Below are 17,857 nucleotides of genomic sequence, written 5' to 3'. Positions count from 1 at the left end.
TGGCCACATGGTCCCAGAGGCCATCGGTGCCCCCGTTGGAGGTGGGGGGAGGCACAGTATGCTCATGAGATCTTGCAACTCACCTTGACACACAAATGAAGAGGGTGTTTCCCCTGGGTGGACTCGTCCTGTGATGAACACCACCTTCTGCTCTGCCCCCTCCCGAAGGTTGTCTGGAAGATAAAGTGGAAGAAGGTTGCTAAGGAGGAGGGGAAATTTCAGAGAGGAGTTGTTATGTGGGGCAAAGACGGAGGAAAACGGTTCTCTCCATTTCTCTCTTAAATCATTGGGTTTAATGATTCGGGTTTGCTCAGTCTCTAAGGCCTAGCCATTGCTGATGAATTATTGTATTACGTCCCTTGTTACCCAATATTGAAAACCACATTCCTGTTCTTTTGTGCAGTTGACCATATTAGTAGTACAATCATCTAAAGAAGTCCTAGGAGCAAAATCAAATCCCAGATGCACTGACTGTGAAACTAGGCAAGTTATGTATCCTGAGATTCAGTGTGCTACTCTATAAATGTGGATAATAAGATTTTCTTCATAGGGTTGTCATAATTAAATAGGTTTACATAGTGCTGAGTACACAGTAAAAATTCAGTAAATGATGGAGTAAAGAAGGTAGCTATTTACATTAGTAATCAAAGCTGCCATTTAATTAGCAACTGGTGTTAGGCAGGTTGTATACATTATTTGTTATCCTTACAGAAACATGGCAATCAATATTCCTTTTATTAGGGCAGAAACTGAGGCTCAGACAGCTTATATAATTTGTTCAGGTTCTATCTACACAGCTACATAGAGTAGATCTGAGATTAGAATCCAATTCTATTTGGCCTTGATGAAATAAAAGGGCCCAGATTTCTCTTTCATCTTAAACAACTAGAAGTTTGTACAAGATACACAAGACAACTGTTTTCGGACATTGAACAAGAGTCAGTGCAAGACTCATTCCCGAGAAGAGGGAAACCGGTGAGGTGCACCTATGGCTGTCCCAGCTGTTTGCCTGGAGGCCCAGCCCAGGCCAAACGGCAGAGAGGCGTGTCCTGACAGAGCAGAGACATCTCACTCAGACGGAAGTCAGGGAGTCTGAAACAGGTAGTAGTTGCGGGGAAACTGTACATTTCAGAGGAAAGGGAGCACTGTAGAGAAAAATTCCAAAATCCATGAAGAGCTCCTCAGGAGTCTTTGCTGGGTCCCAAGATGTACATAAATGAGGTGAATCTCCATGGCAACGATGCCATGAAAAAATGATCAGGGAGTGGTGAACTGCACATTCTCAGGGTTCATAGAAGGGTGGGAGCCATCTGAAATCCCACCTTCAAAGTAAAAGTCTGCATTAACCATTCAGGACATTCAGAATCCAGAAGGGGCCACACCTTTGTGGTGTGGCTAAACCACTCTAGACTCACTCTAACGAAATTTTAACGTAAATCTCAAAAGGATTGAACTGAACAAAATGATTTGACCATCTGCTCTTTAAAAGAAGACAACTAAATCTAGATATTCAACAATGTATAATTCACAATATTCAGCATCCAATAAAAATTATTAGACATATAAAGAAGTATTTAGAAAATTATGGGCCAAAATCAGAGTCCAAGCTCTTGCTGACTCTACAGAAGTTTCAACTGTGTAATAACATTTCGCTATTGCGCGTGTGTGCTCAGCTGCTTCAGTCGTGTCTGACTCTTTGCAACCCTTATGGACTGTAGCCCACCAGGCTCTTTTGTCCATGGGATTCTCTAAGCAAGAATACTGGAATGGGTTGCCATGCCCTCCTCCAGGGGATCTTCCTGACCCAGGTCTCTTACGTCTCCTGCATCAGCAGAAGGGTTCTTCACCACTAGCACCACCTGGTAAACACAATGATATTATTAGACAAGAGCAGTAGCCAAGAGTGACATTCCCAGAAAGGAGGGTCAGGAAGAGGGTACTTGGACACAGGCAGAAGAATGGCTGATTGACACAGAACAATGAACCAAAGGAAACAGAGAAATGAACACTGAATGGAGTTGGGTTACAACATCCCATTTAGGTTAGAGGATACTCTGGAGGGAGAGGGGAGGTAGAGATCACCAACAGGCTTTCTTCTTCTGCAATGCTAGGGGCAGGTTATTTTGAATGTGGTTCATGATCCCAACAGTTGATGTACCAAGTCAGAGACTAAAAGTTAAAATAAAACAAAAACAAGACTAACCCTATTAAGCCTAGATCTGAAGCCTTAGGACTTGCTTGGTCTATTGGATGACCATAGTTGAGGTCCCTGCTTCCCTAATGCTGCTGCTAACTGCTGCTAAGTCGCTTCAGTCATGTCTGACTCTTTGTGACCCCATAGAGGGCCGCCCATCCCTGGATTCTCCAGGCAAGAATACTGGAGTGGGTTGCCATTTCCTTCTCCGGTGCATGAAAGTGAAAAGTGAAAGTGAAGTCCCTCAGTCACATCTGACTCCTAGCAACCCAATGGACTGCAGCCTACCAGGCTCCTCTGTCCATGGGATTTTCCAAGCAAGAGTACTGGAGTGGGTTGCCATTGCCTTCTCCGACAATTGCCTTCTGCTTCCCTAATACTAGGTCCCAAAATACAACAAGACATATGATGAAGCCAAAATACATTCTTGAGAACTCACTCTGTGCTTGGCTCTATGCTAAGCATTTTTATGAGCAAAGGGAGAGAGAGAAAGCTCACCTGCCTTTAAGAAGTTTATGGTTTAAAAAAGGAGTTCAATACATGAGCACTTCTTGGACTGCATATAAGCTCCTCAAGGGAGAAACTGTGACTTTCATGGTATATATTTAATGTCTTTCCCAGGACCCTGTGTAAAGTAGGTGCTCAAGAAATGGCTATTGAATTAATAAATATAATATACTCATATAGATCATGGTTTATAAAGAAATTTAGACACATTATCTTACTTAATCTTCATAATGCCTCTGTGAGGAGGACAGTATCAACCACATTTTACAAGTGAGGAGACTGAGGCTCACAGAAGGAGGGGACATGTCCAAGGTCACACAGGAGCAGTGGCAGAGTCCCAGGCTAGTGCCCTTTCGCTATCCCATCTGTCTCCTCCTGAATCCACTAACAGCAGTATTAGATTCTACATCTACTGAGTTTCCATCTACAGTGCACACAAGAGAGTTTGCTTTCATTCCTTATTGCTGGTGGGAGTTGAGCTATGTCTTAGTATTTATGTCGCTTTTTTGCTTAAAATACAAAAGACAAAAACACCACCAAGCCCTTTTCAAAAACACTGCCTCACACGGATCCCGTCTTTCCCAGCAGCACAGAAATGATAGATGGCATTACCGAGGCCGCAGTGAAGGCTACCTTTATGGATGTCTCCCCTGACCTGGTATCAACTCAATTGCATTCAGCATTTCTGCTGACCACAGGGAAATGCAAAATGGGCATTCTATTTGCACACTAATTTTACTGAGCCCCTGTGTCTTCATAAAATGATAACGTGGGGCTAATAAAAATCAAGCATCCTGGGTGCTAATATAAGCAAATGTTGATGTAGGCAGGTAACAAATTGCTTTGTCATTTAGGAGGCCGTAAAAGAGCATTATAATCATCTTTAGGCAAAATGGATGGGTCGCCTTTGCTTAGCTTTTAGCTTTCATTTGCAAAATCAATTTAAGGTAATGTAGCAGTTCTGAGGTGGTGTGACATGGGTCTACCCACCCCCCACCCCCCTTCCTGTCACCAAATCCCTAGACTTGTGCAAAGCCAATTAAATATATTCTTGGTGGAGGCAGCAGGAATGATGAAGGAAGTATGCTTGAACAAAGCCAAGGTTGTGAAGAAGCTGAGCAGTGAGCCCAGGAACAGCACACAAGGGAGGATTGAGTTGGAGGCTTCAGAGGGGGGCACACTCAGGGGTGCAGGGCACTCTCAAGTGGAACCGGGACAGCTGTACTGGGCTCCCCAGTTAACAGACGGTGTTCACAGTCCAATGTATTTTGTGTAGAATCCCAACACACACACAAACACACGCACAGGCGAAGACCCCTTTGATAGAGGAGTTGTATCTCTCTATCAGCCACCAGTTCCTTATTCAGAAAATGTTTACTGAGCACCTGTTATGTGGCCAGGCACTAGCTATTATTATCTTCGTTTTACAGAAAACCAAGGCCAAGAGACAATAAGTGACTTGCCCACAGCTAATGGCCAGCAGAGCCAGAGTTCCCAGCCAGGCAGTCTGATCCCACTTGTCTTCTTACCCCCTCTGCCTCTTGTGAAGGAGGATAATAACATTATCCAGCTACAGCTGCAGTTAAGTAGTGTATGTTCAGCGCTTACTCGGTGCCAGGCACTTTACATGCATGATGTTTTTTTAATTTCCATGGCTACCCAATGAAACATCTACTATTCTTACCCCTATTTTTATAGGAAATTGAGATCTAGCAGGATTAGGGGACTTGTCAAAAACCTGCCTAAGCAACAAATGTGGGGGCCAGGATAAACCCAGGTCTTTATTAATCTCAAATTTATGCACTTAACCACTGTGTCATGCTACCTCTTAGAGATTAGAGTCCTAGTGGTGGTTTTAAAAAATACAGCCACAAATTATTTGCTAATTTCTTTTTGTCAAGGGGTGACCTCCTTTCCCTTCAGAGTGGGCTGATCTTAGAGAGTTGCTCTAACAAATAGACCACTATAGAGGTGATGGTGCCTGGCCTTTGAAACTAGGCTATGAAAAGTCAGTGGCTTCCATCCTGGATGTACTTTCTCTCCCTCTCATTACTTGCTCTGGTTGCCGTAACATGACACCCATACAGCCCGTGGAGAGGGCCTCCTGGAGAGGACCATCCTGCCCCAGGAGACTCCAGCCATGGCCAACAGCCTGCTATCCAGACAAGAACACTGCAGTGGGTAGCCATTCCCTGCTCCAGGGGATCATCCTGACCCAGAGATCAATCCTGGGTTTCCTGCATTGCAGGCAGATTCTTTACAATCTGTGCCACTGTCCCTCATGAGAGAGAGACACTAGGCCAGAATCAGCTGGTTGAGACACTCTTGCATTCCTGACCCACAGAAACAAAGAGATGATAACTACTGTTTTAAAATGCTGAATTCTAGAGTAATGTGTTAGGCAGCAATCAGTTCAGTTCAGTTCAGTCACTCAGTCGGGTCCAGTTCAGTCACTCAGTCGTGTCCAACTCTTTGCGATCCCATGAATCGCAGCATGCCAGGCCTCCCTGTCCATCACCAATTCCCGGAGTTCACTCAGACTCACGTCCATCGAGTCCGTGATGCCATCCAGCCATCTCATCCTCAGTCGTCCCCTTCTCCTCCTGCCCCCAATCCGTCCCAGCATCAGAGTCTTTTCCAATGAGTCAACTCTTCTCATGAGGTGGCCAAAGTACTGGAGCTTCAGCTTTAGCATCATTCCTTCCAAAGAAATCCCAGGGTTGATCTCCTTCACAATGGACTGGTTGGATCTCCTTGCAGTCCAAGGGACTCTCAAGAGTCTTCTCCAACACCACAGTTCAAAAGCATCAATTCTTCACTGCTCAGCCTTCTTCACAGTCCAACTGTCACATCCGTACATGACCACTGGAAAAACCATAGCCTTGACTAGACGGACCTTAGTCGGCAAAGTAATGTCTCTCCTTTTGAATATACTATCTAGGTTGGTCATAACTTTTCTTCCAAGGAGTAAACGTCTTTTAATTTCATGGCTGCAGTCACCATCTGCAGTGATTTTGGAGCCCCCAAAAATTAAGTCTGACACTGTTTCTACTATTTCCCCATCTATTTCCCATGAAGTGATGGGACCAGATGCCCTGATCTTCGTTTTCTGAATGTTGAGCTTTAAGCCAACTTTTTCACTCTCCTCTTTCACTTTCATCAAGAGGCTTTTTAGTTCCTCTTCACTTTCTGCCATAAGGGTGGTGTCATCTGCATATCTGAGGTTATTGATATTTCTCCCGGCAATTTTGATTCCAGCTTATGTTTCTTCCAACCCAGAATTTCTCATGATGTACTCTGCATATAAGTTAAATAAGCAGGGTGACAATATACAGCCTTGATATACTCCTTTTCCTATTTGGAACCAGTCTGTTGTTCCATGTCCAGTTCTAACTGTTGCTTCCTGACCTGTATACAGATTTCTCAAGAGGCAGGTTAGGTGGTCTGGTATTCCCAGCTCTTGAAGAATTTTCCACAGTTTATTGTGATCCCCACAGAGAAAGGCTTTGGCCTAGTCAATAAAGCAGAAATAGATGTTTTTCTGGAACTCTCTTGCTTTTTCCATGATCCAGCGGATGTTGGCAATTTGATCTCTGGTTCCTCTGCCTTTTCTAAAACCAGCTTGAACATCAGGGAGTTCGCGGTTCACATATTGCTAAAGCCTGGCTTGGAGAATTTTAAGCATTACTTTACAATAACTAATTAATTCCCCTGGAGATAACTGCAATTCCCCTAGTTGATTGTAGAACTTAGGAAACTTTGCATCTCTTCTATTGATGAGTGAGTGAGGACCAGAGCCACAACCTTGGTGTCAGGATGGAGGGAGAATCTCCATCCATCTCAGCAGTTACCAAGGAGTGAACCAGTGATTGGTGGAGGTATCAACCAAGATGCCAAGAAGTCCCAGAGAGCACCAGCTGGGCCCTCTGAGGACAAAACTCTCCCGGAAGTTCACATTGTTGGTTTTGTTTCCTGTTTCTCCTGACATAACTCTGACAATAACTTGTTAGGGGCAGCAAGGTGTTCTGTGAAGGAAGAAGCAGGTGGGGACCTGGGAAGGGAATGCAGAATGTTACAACAGGAGATGGATTTTTTTAAATAGATAAGCCTGTTCATTTTCTTGAATTTAAGATCCCTGAAGGCATCATGAAGTCAAGAAAGTACTCTCCCATTGATTTCCAAACCACCCCAGTTGCCATCTTGTCTCTCATACTCTGGGACTAAAACAGGTCCACACTGCAAATCAGCTGGAGAAAAGGAAACCCTGGCAGCAACCACAGCACACTCTGGACTAGAACAGCCTTGTCACCAACCTCCCTGGGCTGGCACCATCCTCACCAGCCCATCCTCCGCCCAGCCACCAAAGTGGTCTTTCCAAAACGCAAACAGGAGCACACCACTCCCTCTGCTTACACGTCGTGGGCAGCACTCTGCTGTCCTCTGGGCAAGCCCAGCCTCTTTTGTCTGGCATCCTCGCTCTCGGATAGTGGGCGGCCGCTCGCCTCTCCAGCCCCTTCCCCAGGCCCCAGCCTCAGCTGACTCTTGGCAGCTCCCTAAGCACGAATTTTCTCCCCACACCTCCACACCTGGGCGCGTGCTTGTCTCTGCCTAGAATGCCAGCCCCCAGCTCGTCTGCAGGCTTACTCCTACTCAGCCTTCCAGACTCTGCTCTGCTGTGTCTCCTCTGAGGAGGGAAAGATGAAACTTATACTCATCCAGGGCTGGTCCTAGGTCATTCTGGTGTTATTATTGTGTTATATCTGATTCTATTAGTGCAACAGTTCTGTAGTTTTCCCTACACAATATGTCATGTTGAAGGTAATGTGAGGGCTTCATTCTGTTGCCGATACTGAAAATAAACAGGGAACAGGAAGCTAAGAATTATATAAGAACATGCTCCAGGTGCAGGATTTCTTGTATATAATTTTATGGGAACATGCAGGTTTAGGAGACATCAATAGATCTTTCCTGGAGGCACTGGAGAACCAGTGAATGCATCTGGGTAGAGATGAGACTTGTCGAAAGCAAAAACACCCAGGGCTGGCTCAGCCCAAGTGACTGAGGGTAAATCCAGCAGGAGGGAGAGAGCTGGACGGGGGAGACTGAGCGGGACATTGGTCCTCGTGTTTCTTCCATCCCCTGAGGGGGTCCAGTGGAAAGCCTGCTGGCTTCCTGGGTGGACAGACCAGGACTCAGCCCTGTAGATGACTAGACGTCAGGCCATGAGTGAATTCCTTACACATTCTGAGCCTCAGTTCTCTGTAAAGTAAGAATAATATTCCCTAGCTCACAAGATAAACCTTAAGTGAGAGATGTTCTGCTCCTGCCCCAGGGCTCTGCCTGTAACAGCAGGTACCATTTACTGAGCCACAAGCCATGAGAATTGACATGGACAGCAGGGAGCTCTGTGTGGAGCCTTGCGCTGTGCACTGTAGGCTGAATCTCCAGCTTCTACTCACAGATGCTGGGGCAGCCCTCCTCCCATGACAATCAAAACCAGCTTCAGACATCACTGAACATCCCACATCTCTTCAAAGGCAAAATAACTGCCCCATTAGATATTCTATAAACCCCTATAAAATATTCTTTATTCAGGCTGGCCTTGCCACTATATTCCCAAGCAAACCTTCAATTTCTTAGACTTTCTGTCTTTGCCCCAACTCCTCCAAAAGCCTTTCCCATCCTCCCAGACTACAACGCCCTCACCCTCCTCTGAATTCAGAGCTCGATCTGGCCCCCTCATCTGGTCATGAATCATTCACCGCCTGGCTCAGGCAGGCCTGAGAACCACAGCTCAGATCTGTTCTGCTCCTCTGAGTCTCCGAGCTGCCTTGAGAAAACAGCGGGGCTGGCAAAGTTTATTTTCAGTTCTCCCACTGACTCATCCTGCCTCCCTCTGGGTCACAGTCCCTTGGCGAGGCTCTGAACTCCCAGGACCTCACACTTTACATCTACCAGGTAGACTCATCCATGTCCAGGGTCAGGGACTGACTGTTCTCCCTGCAATGAGGTGGGAGAAGAAAATACAGATTTCCCTTGAAAAGAGTATCTCCTGACAGAGGAACGTTCCTGATGAGAAATGAAGTGTTAATGCTGGGATTCCAGGCTTTTGGGAAAGGAGCCTCTGCCTCCCTGGGACACCTCAGATGTCTACCACATTAAATCCACTTTTTGGCTTTAGAATGCAGCAAGGAGGCCTCGAACTTATTGGACGCTCCTAGAGACCAGCGGAACTGCAAAGCCTGATGGATCACTGAGTGGAACGGCCTCACTGTGAAGATGAAGGGAGAGGCCCAGAAAGGACAACCACTTGCCCCGGGTCACACAGCTGGAGAGGGGTGGAATGGAGCCAGACCTGGAACCCAGGGCACAAAGCTCCAACATCCATGCAGCCACCTCTCATATCGCTGGGCTGACACAGGCAATGTTCCTCCAGGCTGGTGCTTAGAGAGGACCCGGGGATGCCTGCCAGGGCGGTAAAGGAAGCCGAAAGGCGATGGGCCTGAGACGTGGATGGCAAGGACCAGTTGTCACCTTGACCGTCCTGGGGCAGCACTGCCCAGCGAGGCTGCCCTGCTGGGCCCCTATAAAGCCTGCGCGACTGGGACTGTGGGGCTGGAGGCGGCCTTCTGGGAGTAGGAAGACTCTCTCTGCCACTACCTTTTTCTCTTTTTGGCTGCACCACTCAGCATGTGGGATCTTAGTTCACTGACCAGGGATCAAACCTGTGTCCCCTGTAGTGGAAGTGCGGAGTCCTAACCACTGGACCGCCAGGGATGTCCTCATGACCTATTTTGACCCCAGCACTCCCCAAGCTCCTCCTTAAAGTCAGAATCAGAGCCGCCCACCCTGAGTCCCTGTGCAGATCAGGTGTCTTGGGAAACAGGCTGGGAGGCTGAGGGAGACCGTGCAGGAGGAGCTTCACCAGGGATTGCTCTCGGCGGCTCTTACGAGAGATGAGTTAAACAGGATTGGGACAGTCTCAACAGTGACTTTAATCGATCCCAAGGGAAGCTCTGGGCCAGGAGGGCCCTGCAGAGCTGTTTTGGGAGGCAGTGGGGCTGGCCCTGGGTCCTGCGTGGACAAGCTGCTGGAGGTGGGCTGCCAGCAGGCCTGGGGTGGAGCCTCAGGCAAGGCAGCTTCCTACAGCTGAGTGTAGTTTCCTGGGAGAGACTCAGCTGTGAGCTGTCAGGCACCAGCACCCCGGGGAACTAGGGAAACTGGTCCTGCAGGGGGATGGGGTGGTGCACACAGCATTGGAGACACTGGCCTTCAATTGAGGCAGCCGTGGCGCACAAGGCACATCTGAGGCCAAAAGACAAGAAGGCTGAGGATGAAGGACTCTTTTTCTTAGTTGAATTCTATACATATTTTCTAACTGATCATATGACACACTTTAGGCTGGCCACTAGGGACACAGAGAGAAATCAGACACTGTTCCTGCCGTCCAGGAGCTCAAAGACTAGTGAAGAAGAAAAATCAAGCCTGGCTTTGCAGTCATAAACCTGAACTGTGAAGTCAGACAGAAGAAAGGTTAAATGCAAATCCTGCCACACGTGACCTTGACCTTTGAGATGGTTCATTTCCTCACCTGCAAAATGAGGATAATGATATGAACCTGACAGGGGGCTTGTGAGCACTGAGATAATGCGCTGGGGCTATGCCCACGGCCTGACACATAGAATGTGTTCAGAAGTGGTAGCCTGCAGACATTGAGAAGTTGCTTGGTCCAACTGTTTGATCCTACAGATGCGGTAACTGAAGTCACTAGACTAAGCAACACTAGGGTTATGACTTGGCCCGTCTTTTTCACAAATTGTATTCCCAGGGCCTTGCACACAGAAGGTACTCAATAAATCCTCGTGCACTAGTTGTAGAGTACTTGTTCGCCCTTTGGTGGTGTGAGTGCATCAGGCTAGAATTGAGTGCCCAGGTTTTTCCCAACACATGCTCTACCTTTCATCTGTCCCAGCCTCCAGAAATCTCTCCCCAGGTTCAGTTTCAGGCTTATTAGCAAATGCAAATTGAATTACGAGTTGCCCTTTCACAACAAGGACAACAAAAACAGTTTCCCCAGGAAAAGAGGGTGAGAAGAGGTGAAAGCTAGGATGAAAGTCGAAGACAATACATTCTAATCAAACTTGATAAATATGTAAATTAAAGCAGCTAAACAGTTGGCTTTGACAAATGACTTCTCGGTAATGGATTTTTCCACACTGAAAGGCGAGAGTTCAGCCAACCTGCTAGTTGCAATCAGAGCCCTCTCCTGCTTTCCCAGCGATGCGGACTGATGGGGCAGGTGCTGGGATGCTCAGAGGCAGAGCAGAGAACTGATCCTTCTTTTAATGGATGCCATTTATTGAGCATCTGCTAGCTGCTAGGCGAGCCTCCCTTGGCCCTTTGAGGGCAGAGAATCCCTGTCTTGTGGAGGAGGAAGCCAGGGAAAAGGCAAGGAAGGGCTCAACTCACCAGACTCCCAAGTCTGGAGTTGCTGAGGGGCCAAAGCAACAAGATGTTGAGAATGTAAATTTAACCCCTCCATTGGATTTACTGCAGTCTGGGGGGCGGGGGAGGGGGCGGGTTGGAGAGCTCACCAACTCAACAGTTACTGCCTTTCTTTTTTTTCTTTCTACCCCTCACAGGACCTGGCACAGTGGTGGTCTTCAAGAAAAGAGCTTTCCTTAACTTGCTACATAGCTTTAGAAGGACCCCTTCCTTCTGGCCCCTCCCATCTCTGTTTTTCCATCTGTAAATTTAGCTGTGGGGGTCGCCCTGCTGAAGGCCCAGATAGCAGGGAGCAGAAAGAAGCCATCAGGCTTGCAGATTCTCTGCAAAATACAACATAATTCTCATTGTAAGCTCTAAATTTGGGGGTGGGGAAGGTCATTGCGTAACAACAGATAATGTGAATAATTGCCATGAAATTGATGAATCTAATAAGTTATCGGACAGGTGGTTGAAAGGAACAGGCTTTGAGTGATTCCAGTGAGCTTTCTACACTTTTTCCATACTTCATGACCCAGGTCTCACCAGGCCCTGGGAGAACTGTGCTGTTTTCCTCATATCACAGACAAGAAATCTGCAGTTAAATGCATTGCCCAGAGCCATCCACCTAGCACGAGTTACGCTGGAATTTGAACCCAGTCTTTCTGTCCCCTGAGACCAGCCTTCCTCCTGACACCTCCAAAGGGAAAAGCTCATTCCCCAGCTATACCAGATAAAAGATATTGCTTTGCGTGTAAACGTGGGCAGGCGCACGCATGCATGTGCTTCTGACTCCTACTCTTACAAATTCTCCAGTTTTTGTACAAAGTTATCAGAGTTGAGGTATACACAGAAATTCAAGTCGAATGGTTTGCAGCCTTAGAAAGACACTATTAATACAATCACCCCAAACAGAGAACCAATATTTATGAGCGCTCGAAATGCTTCAGGAAAAGTGTTTCCCGGTAGGGCTGAGAGTAATGTGATCCGGGCCCTGAGCCGAAGATCTGTCTTGCCTGGTGCTGGAGGAATTTAGATTTGAAGAGTGTTCTTTCTTTCCTATTGAGATCTTCATCGACTTCTCTAAAAACACCACTTTCAATCTCAAATCCCCACTGGCATCTTCATATAAGCACCGAAAATGCTACTGGGCTTTGGAGATTTCATTTAATGAAGGAAAAGTATTTCTATTAGAGTGTAATTTTTTTCTTTTCCTCTCCACACAACATCTTCAGAGGAGCCAGGGAAGCTAGCTTGTTCAAGGCTCTGAGAAAATGAATCAACTCACGCCTCACCTGTAATGTGGTCACACAGACTATGGAAGGCAAGAAGAGTCCGTAATGAGGGGAAAGTAAGAATAATTATAACAAACTTCCATGTCCCCCTGGAGACCCTCGTTCGATTCCTGGGTCGGGAAGATCTGCTGGAGAAGGGATAGGCTACCTACTCCAGTATTCTTGGGCTTCCCTGGTGGCTCAGCTGGTGAAGAATCTGCCTGCAATGTGGGAGAAAAGGGTTCGATCCCTGGGTTGGTCCCCTGGAGAAGGGAAAGGCTACCCACTCCAGTATTCTGGCCCAGAGAATTCCATGGACTATATAGTCCCTGGGGTCACAAAGAGTTGGACATGACTGAGCGACTTTCACTTTCACATGTCCCCAGGACTTTACAGCTTATGAGCACTATGGCACTCAGTAGGGAGATATTTCTGTGGCCACCACCCTTGTGCATTGGAAGCTAGCCCAGGCTACTTACTCTGACCTGTGTGTCCCTGCCCACCCACCCTCACCTCAGCTCTATCTCACCAGCTCATCACACCTCTTCACACAAGGGTTCAATCTAGTTTCTCCATCTTGTCTGGCTCCTTACCCCTCGAGTCTCTTCCCATGAGAATGGCAACTCAGGAAACTTTGTCTCAGTAACTGCTGTGGACCTGGTTATAACATGGTGCTGCACGCCCAGGTGGATACCTATGATGACTGCATCTCTATGGGGTCACTAAGTACAGCTAACAGGCATTGAGTGATGTGTCCTGGGGAGGGGGAGGGCCAAAGGAAGAAGACAGAAGAGATGCTTGCGGTTAGCAGATTTTCCAAGGTCATCCGCCTGGTTAAGTGGTGAGAACAGAGTGGACCCCAGTCTGATGGATAGTAACACCTGTGTCCCTTCTCCCCGAGGGACTGCCATCCCTCGCAAAGAGGCCACAGAGTGCAAGGATGTGAGCAGGACCTTCGGTGTGCCTATTATCTAACTCTGTCTCTGCCACTCACAAGCCATGGGGTCTTGGGAGTCACTCACGTGACTTTGGGGAGCCTCAGTCTCCTTATCCATAAAATGGGAATAATAATAATAGTTGTGAGGACTAAATGAGCTAAAATAAATACCAGTGCTTGTCACAAGGTGAACCCTCAGTTAACATCTGCTATTCCTGATCATTCCATAAATATTCCTTGAGCTCCCAGTCACCCCCTCCCCACCCCCAGCCAGACTCAGGAGCTGTCTGCTCTGTTCCTGCCTCGCCCCTTCTGCTATTACAGCAATTGCCTGGTGGTATAATATAAAAGTAATTTGCTTCTCTTTTTGGTCTGCCTTTCCCCTCTGGTGACTCTGAGCTTTTTGGGGGGCAGAAGCCCTGTCTTGTTCATCTCTCTCTGGCATTCATTTCCTTTGTCTGAGACAGAGAAGGGCATTTTGACATGGTTGTTTTGATGCAAGAGTTTTGAAATGGCTACATTTAAATGCGAAATTGTTTTTGAAAATTACCAGGTACTGTGTGGCGCAGACCCCCGCCCCCTCACCCCACGCACATCCGAGCATGTGTGACCTTCCTTGTCCTTCACTCCCACCAGCTCCTCTCTTCCCCTGCCTCCTTTGTGGCCAACTTGACCAGGAGCCTACTCTGAGACCAACCTCTCCCCTCTCTGAAACCCCTGCCAGAGGGGAGGTCAGGGATGCTTTGACCGGGGGAGGTAGCCTGAAATGTCTCCCAGGCACATTGTTTGGTAACATTTACTGAAAAACTGGTGGTGTAATGGTTTGTTTTCCCAGCTGTGTCAAAACGTCCCCATTTCAAAGCACTTGTGTCTGTCAGAGCAGCTGCATCAATGTGGCTGAAACAAAAGGACTGTGTCAAAATGATGTGAGCTCTGCAAGGAAGCCACCTAGCATGCAGCAGTCCTCAATAATGGATTTAAAACATACACCATTAAGTGGACTAACAGCAATCAGCGACACCCAATACCAGCTCTCCCTGTAGTAATTCTATTTTGTTCTAGTGAGGATGTTTCCACCACCACAAGGATCAGAGAAGTTAAGAATGCTGCCTTATGTCACACAGCAGAGATAATGAGAGCTGAATATGGTCTAGTTAATCTTCCCCTTTACAGCCAATGTGCCAAGAGAGAAAGTGACTTAAGCAAGGTCTCGTAGTGAATCGGATTTTCATGTTGGGTCAGAAACATGTGATCAGTTCTTGAATGACTTCTCCACTTCTGGACCACAGCATCACCACTGAGTGCATGGCACACACTCAGCAGAACAGAACAGAGACCATGGCAGGCTGCTAAAGCCCTGGGCATGCTGCTTGCAAATTGGATTGGCCAAATTCTCTGTAAAAGAAGCTTTAGTGTCTGACTGGGCAGGCTATCAATATCCCATTAGCCTGGCAGTCCAGTGGAGCAGCAAGGCCTGGGCAACCCAGGTCTGCACAAGGGAGGGGTGAGGGGCTGCACTGTGGCACGAATGAAGCCCTGACTGTTTGTATCCATTCTCCAAGCTGATATTTCTATAGCTGGTGAAAGAATAAATCCCTGTTAACCTGGGCAAGGAAATTATCTATCCCTACTGTCTTCATGGCTTTCTGATTCTTTGCGGAAAGAGTCTTTCTTGGATAAAATAAATTATAAAAGCTTAATTTATAAGAACTTATTTTCAGGGGGTGTTTTCACAGAGTGAGGTTATATGCTCTGAGAATAAGGTGTCTAGGGTAAACCTGGACTTTGTATGCAAATTCTGCCTCAAAGACTATCCCTGGGGCGCATGTGCCAATGCAGGGGTCATAGGTTCAATTCCTGGTCTGGAAAGATGCTACATACCTTGGAGCAACTAAGCCCAAGTGCCACAACTACTGAGCCCACACACCCTAGAGAGCACCCTAGAGCCCACGCTCTGCAACAAGAGAAGCCCGTGTATCACAACTAGAGAGCAGCCTGTGCATGCAACAAAGACCCAGTACGGCCAAAAATACATACATACATACATAGAACTGGCTAAACTGGAGGGGAAAAATTAAAAATACTAATACACAACACCCCTCAACCCCATACCCCTGCCCCAACCAAGGTTGGTTTGGGGAACCGGGCGCAAAAAAATTATTCCTCTCATGCACAAGCACAATGGAAACCACTGGACAATTGTGAGCTGGGGCCAGGCTCTCTCCTCCCTGGGTCTTGGTCTCTCTACTACGTCATCTGCAGAAAGAAGGGGTAGGGCTAGGTGGTCTCATGGCCCCACTCCAGGTTGACAAACCTTCCTGGAGGTTTGGAAGACCCAGGAGCTGGCTTGAGATGGCTCTGATTAGAGCACCTTGGTCTTAACATCAAGGAGAGGGAGCCGGGGTGAGTGGACAAGAAAACATGCATACGTCAAGTGGATAACTTCTCGGAACAGGAAAAGAAGTACTAAGATAATAGCGATGCAGCCTCTCTGGGAACACAAAAAGCTTAGAGCAAACAGATTGGATTTCTAACATAAATGCAAGCCATGTGCATGAGGAGAAGGAGGAAAGGCATTTTCAAAGGATGAAGGAGGAGAATTAATATACTTGCAATCAGAAACATAGAGGGGTTCAACTGTATGCACACCAGGAGACAGGGAAAACCAGGATCCTGGGAGGGCAGGGAAGAGAAAGCGGGATCCTGAGGGCCGAGCAGCTGATCTGATCTGTGTGGACACCAGGTGGCATGCTATCCTCTAATCTCCTTCTGTTCAGGTGGCTCTCAGAAGGCAGGGGTCTGGTCCCCATCCTCCAGACCCCACAGGTGGTAAGGGTCTTTACACAAGCTGTGCTTGGATAAAGCCCAGGTCACTGACTCCAGAACCTGGTGCTCCTTCCCCTCCAGCTCAGTGCCTCACTTATCCAGAGCTTCCCCGTACTCATAACCTCACACATCCATACGACAGCAAAGAGCCAGAGGGAAGCAGGAAGAGGCTCAGTTCAGTTCAGTTCAGTTGCTCAGTCATGTCTGACTCTTTGCGACCCTATGAATTGTAGCACGCCAGGCCTCCCTGTCCATCACCAACTCCTGGAGTTCACCCATACTCATGTCCATCGAGTCGGTGATACCATCCAGCCATCTCATCCTCTGTCATCCCCTTCTCCTCCTGCTCCCAATCCTTCCCAGCATCGGGGTCTTTACCAATGAGTCAACTCTTCGCATGAGGTGGCCAAAGTATTGGAGTTTCACCTTCAGCATCAGTTCTTCCATTGAATACCAAGGACTGATCTCCTTTAGGATGGACTGGTTGGATCTCCTTAGTCCAAGGGACTTTCAAGAGTCTTCTCCAACACCACAGTTCAAAAGCATCAATTCTTCGGTGCTCAGCTTTCTTCATAGTCCAACTCTCACATCCATACATGACCACTGGAAAAACCATAGCCTTGACTAGACGGACCTTTGTTGGCAAAGTAGTATCTCTGCTTTTGAATATGCTGTCTAGGTTGATCATAACTTTCCTTCCAAGGAGTAAGTGTCTTTACATTTCATGGCTGCAATCACCACCTGCAGTGATTCTGGAGCTCAGAAAAATAAAGCCTGACACTGTTTCCACTGTTTTCCCATCTATTTCCCGTGAAGTGATGGGACCAGATGCCATGATCTTCATTTTATGAATGTTGAGCTTTAAGGCAACGTTTTCACTTTCTCCTCTTTCACTTTCATCAAGAGGCTTTTTAGTTCCTCTTCACTTTCTGCCATAAGGGTGGTGTCATCTGCATATCTGAGGTGATTGATATTTCTCCTGGCAATCTTGATTCCAGCTTGTGGTTCTTCCAGCCCAGCATTTCTCATGATGTACTCTGCATAGAAGTTAAATAAGCAGGATGACACTATACAGCCTTGACGGACTCCTTTTCCTATTTGGAACCAGTCTGTTGTTCCATGTCCAATTCTAACTGTTGCTTCCTGACCTGCATATCGGTTTCTCAAGAGGGAGGTCAGGTGATCTGGTATTCTCATCTCTTCCAGAATTTTCCAAAGTTTATTGTGATACACACAGTCAAAGGCTTTGGCATAGTCAATAAAGCAGAAATAGATGTTTTTCTGGAACTCTCTTGCTTTTTCAATGATCCAACCGATGTTGGCAATTTGATCTCTGGTTCCTCTGCCTTTTCTAAAACCAGCTTGAACAGCTGGAAGTTCATGGTTCACATATTGCTGAAGCCTGGCTTGGAGAATTTTGAGCATTACTTTACTAGCGTGTGAGGGGAGTGCAATTGTGCGGTAGTTTGAGCATTCTTTGGCATTGCCTTTCTTTGGGATTGGAATGAAAATTGACCTTTTTCCAGTCCTGTGGCCACTGCTGAGTTTTCCAAATGTGCTGACATATTGAGTGCAGCACTTTCACAGCATCATCTTTCAGGATTTGAAATAGCTCAACTGGAATTCCATCACCTC

General features: G+C 47.1%; 1 protein-coding gene across 1 annotated transcript in view; it reads right to left on the bottom strand.

Moving 5' to 3' along the window:
- AGBL4 (AGBL carboxypeptidase 4) overlaps window positions 1-17,857 on the bottom strand; it is a 1,457,998-nt gene that overhangs the window by 141,772 nt on the left and 1,298,369 nt on the right. Inside the window, exon 7 of the mRNA XM_052638070.1 lies at window positions 84-173. Within this exon, the coding sequence (XP_052494030.1) occupies window positions 84-173 (90 nt within the window). The remainder of the gene's footprint in view (window positions 1-83; window positions 174-17,857) is intronic.

The sequence above is a fragment of the Budorcas taxicolor genome, chromosome 3 (genome assembly GCF_023091745.1).
Source record: "Budorcas taxicolor isolate Tak-1 chromosome 3, Takin1.1, whole genome shotgun sequence".
In the NCBI taxonomy this organism is placed as follows: Eukaryota; Metazoa; Chordata; class Mammalia; order Artiodactyla; family Bovidae; genus Budorcas; species Budorcas taxicolor.
Note: the sequence above shows the minus strand (reverse complement) of the source record. Positions and strands in the feature narration are given on the sequence as shown.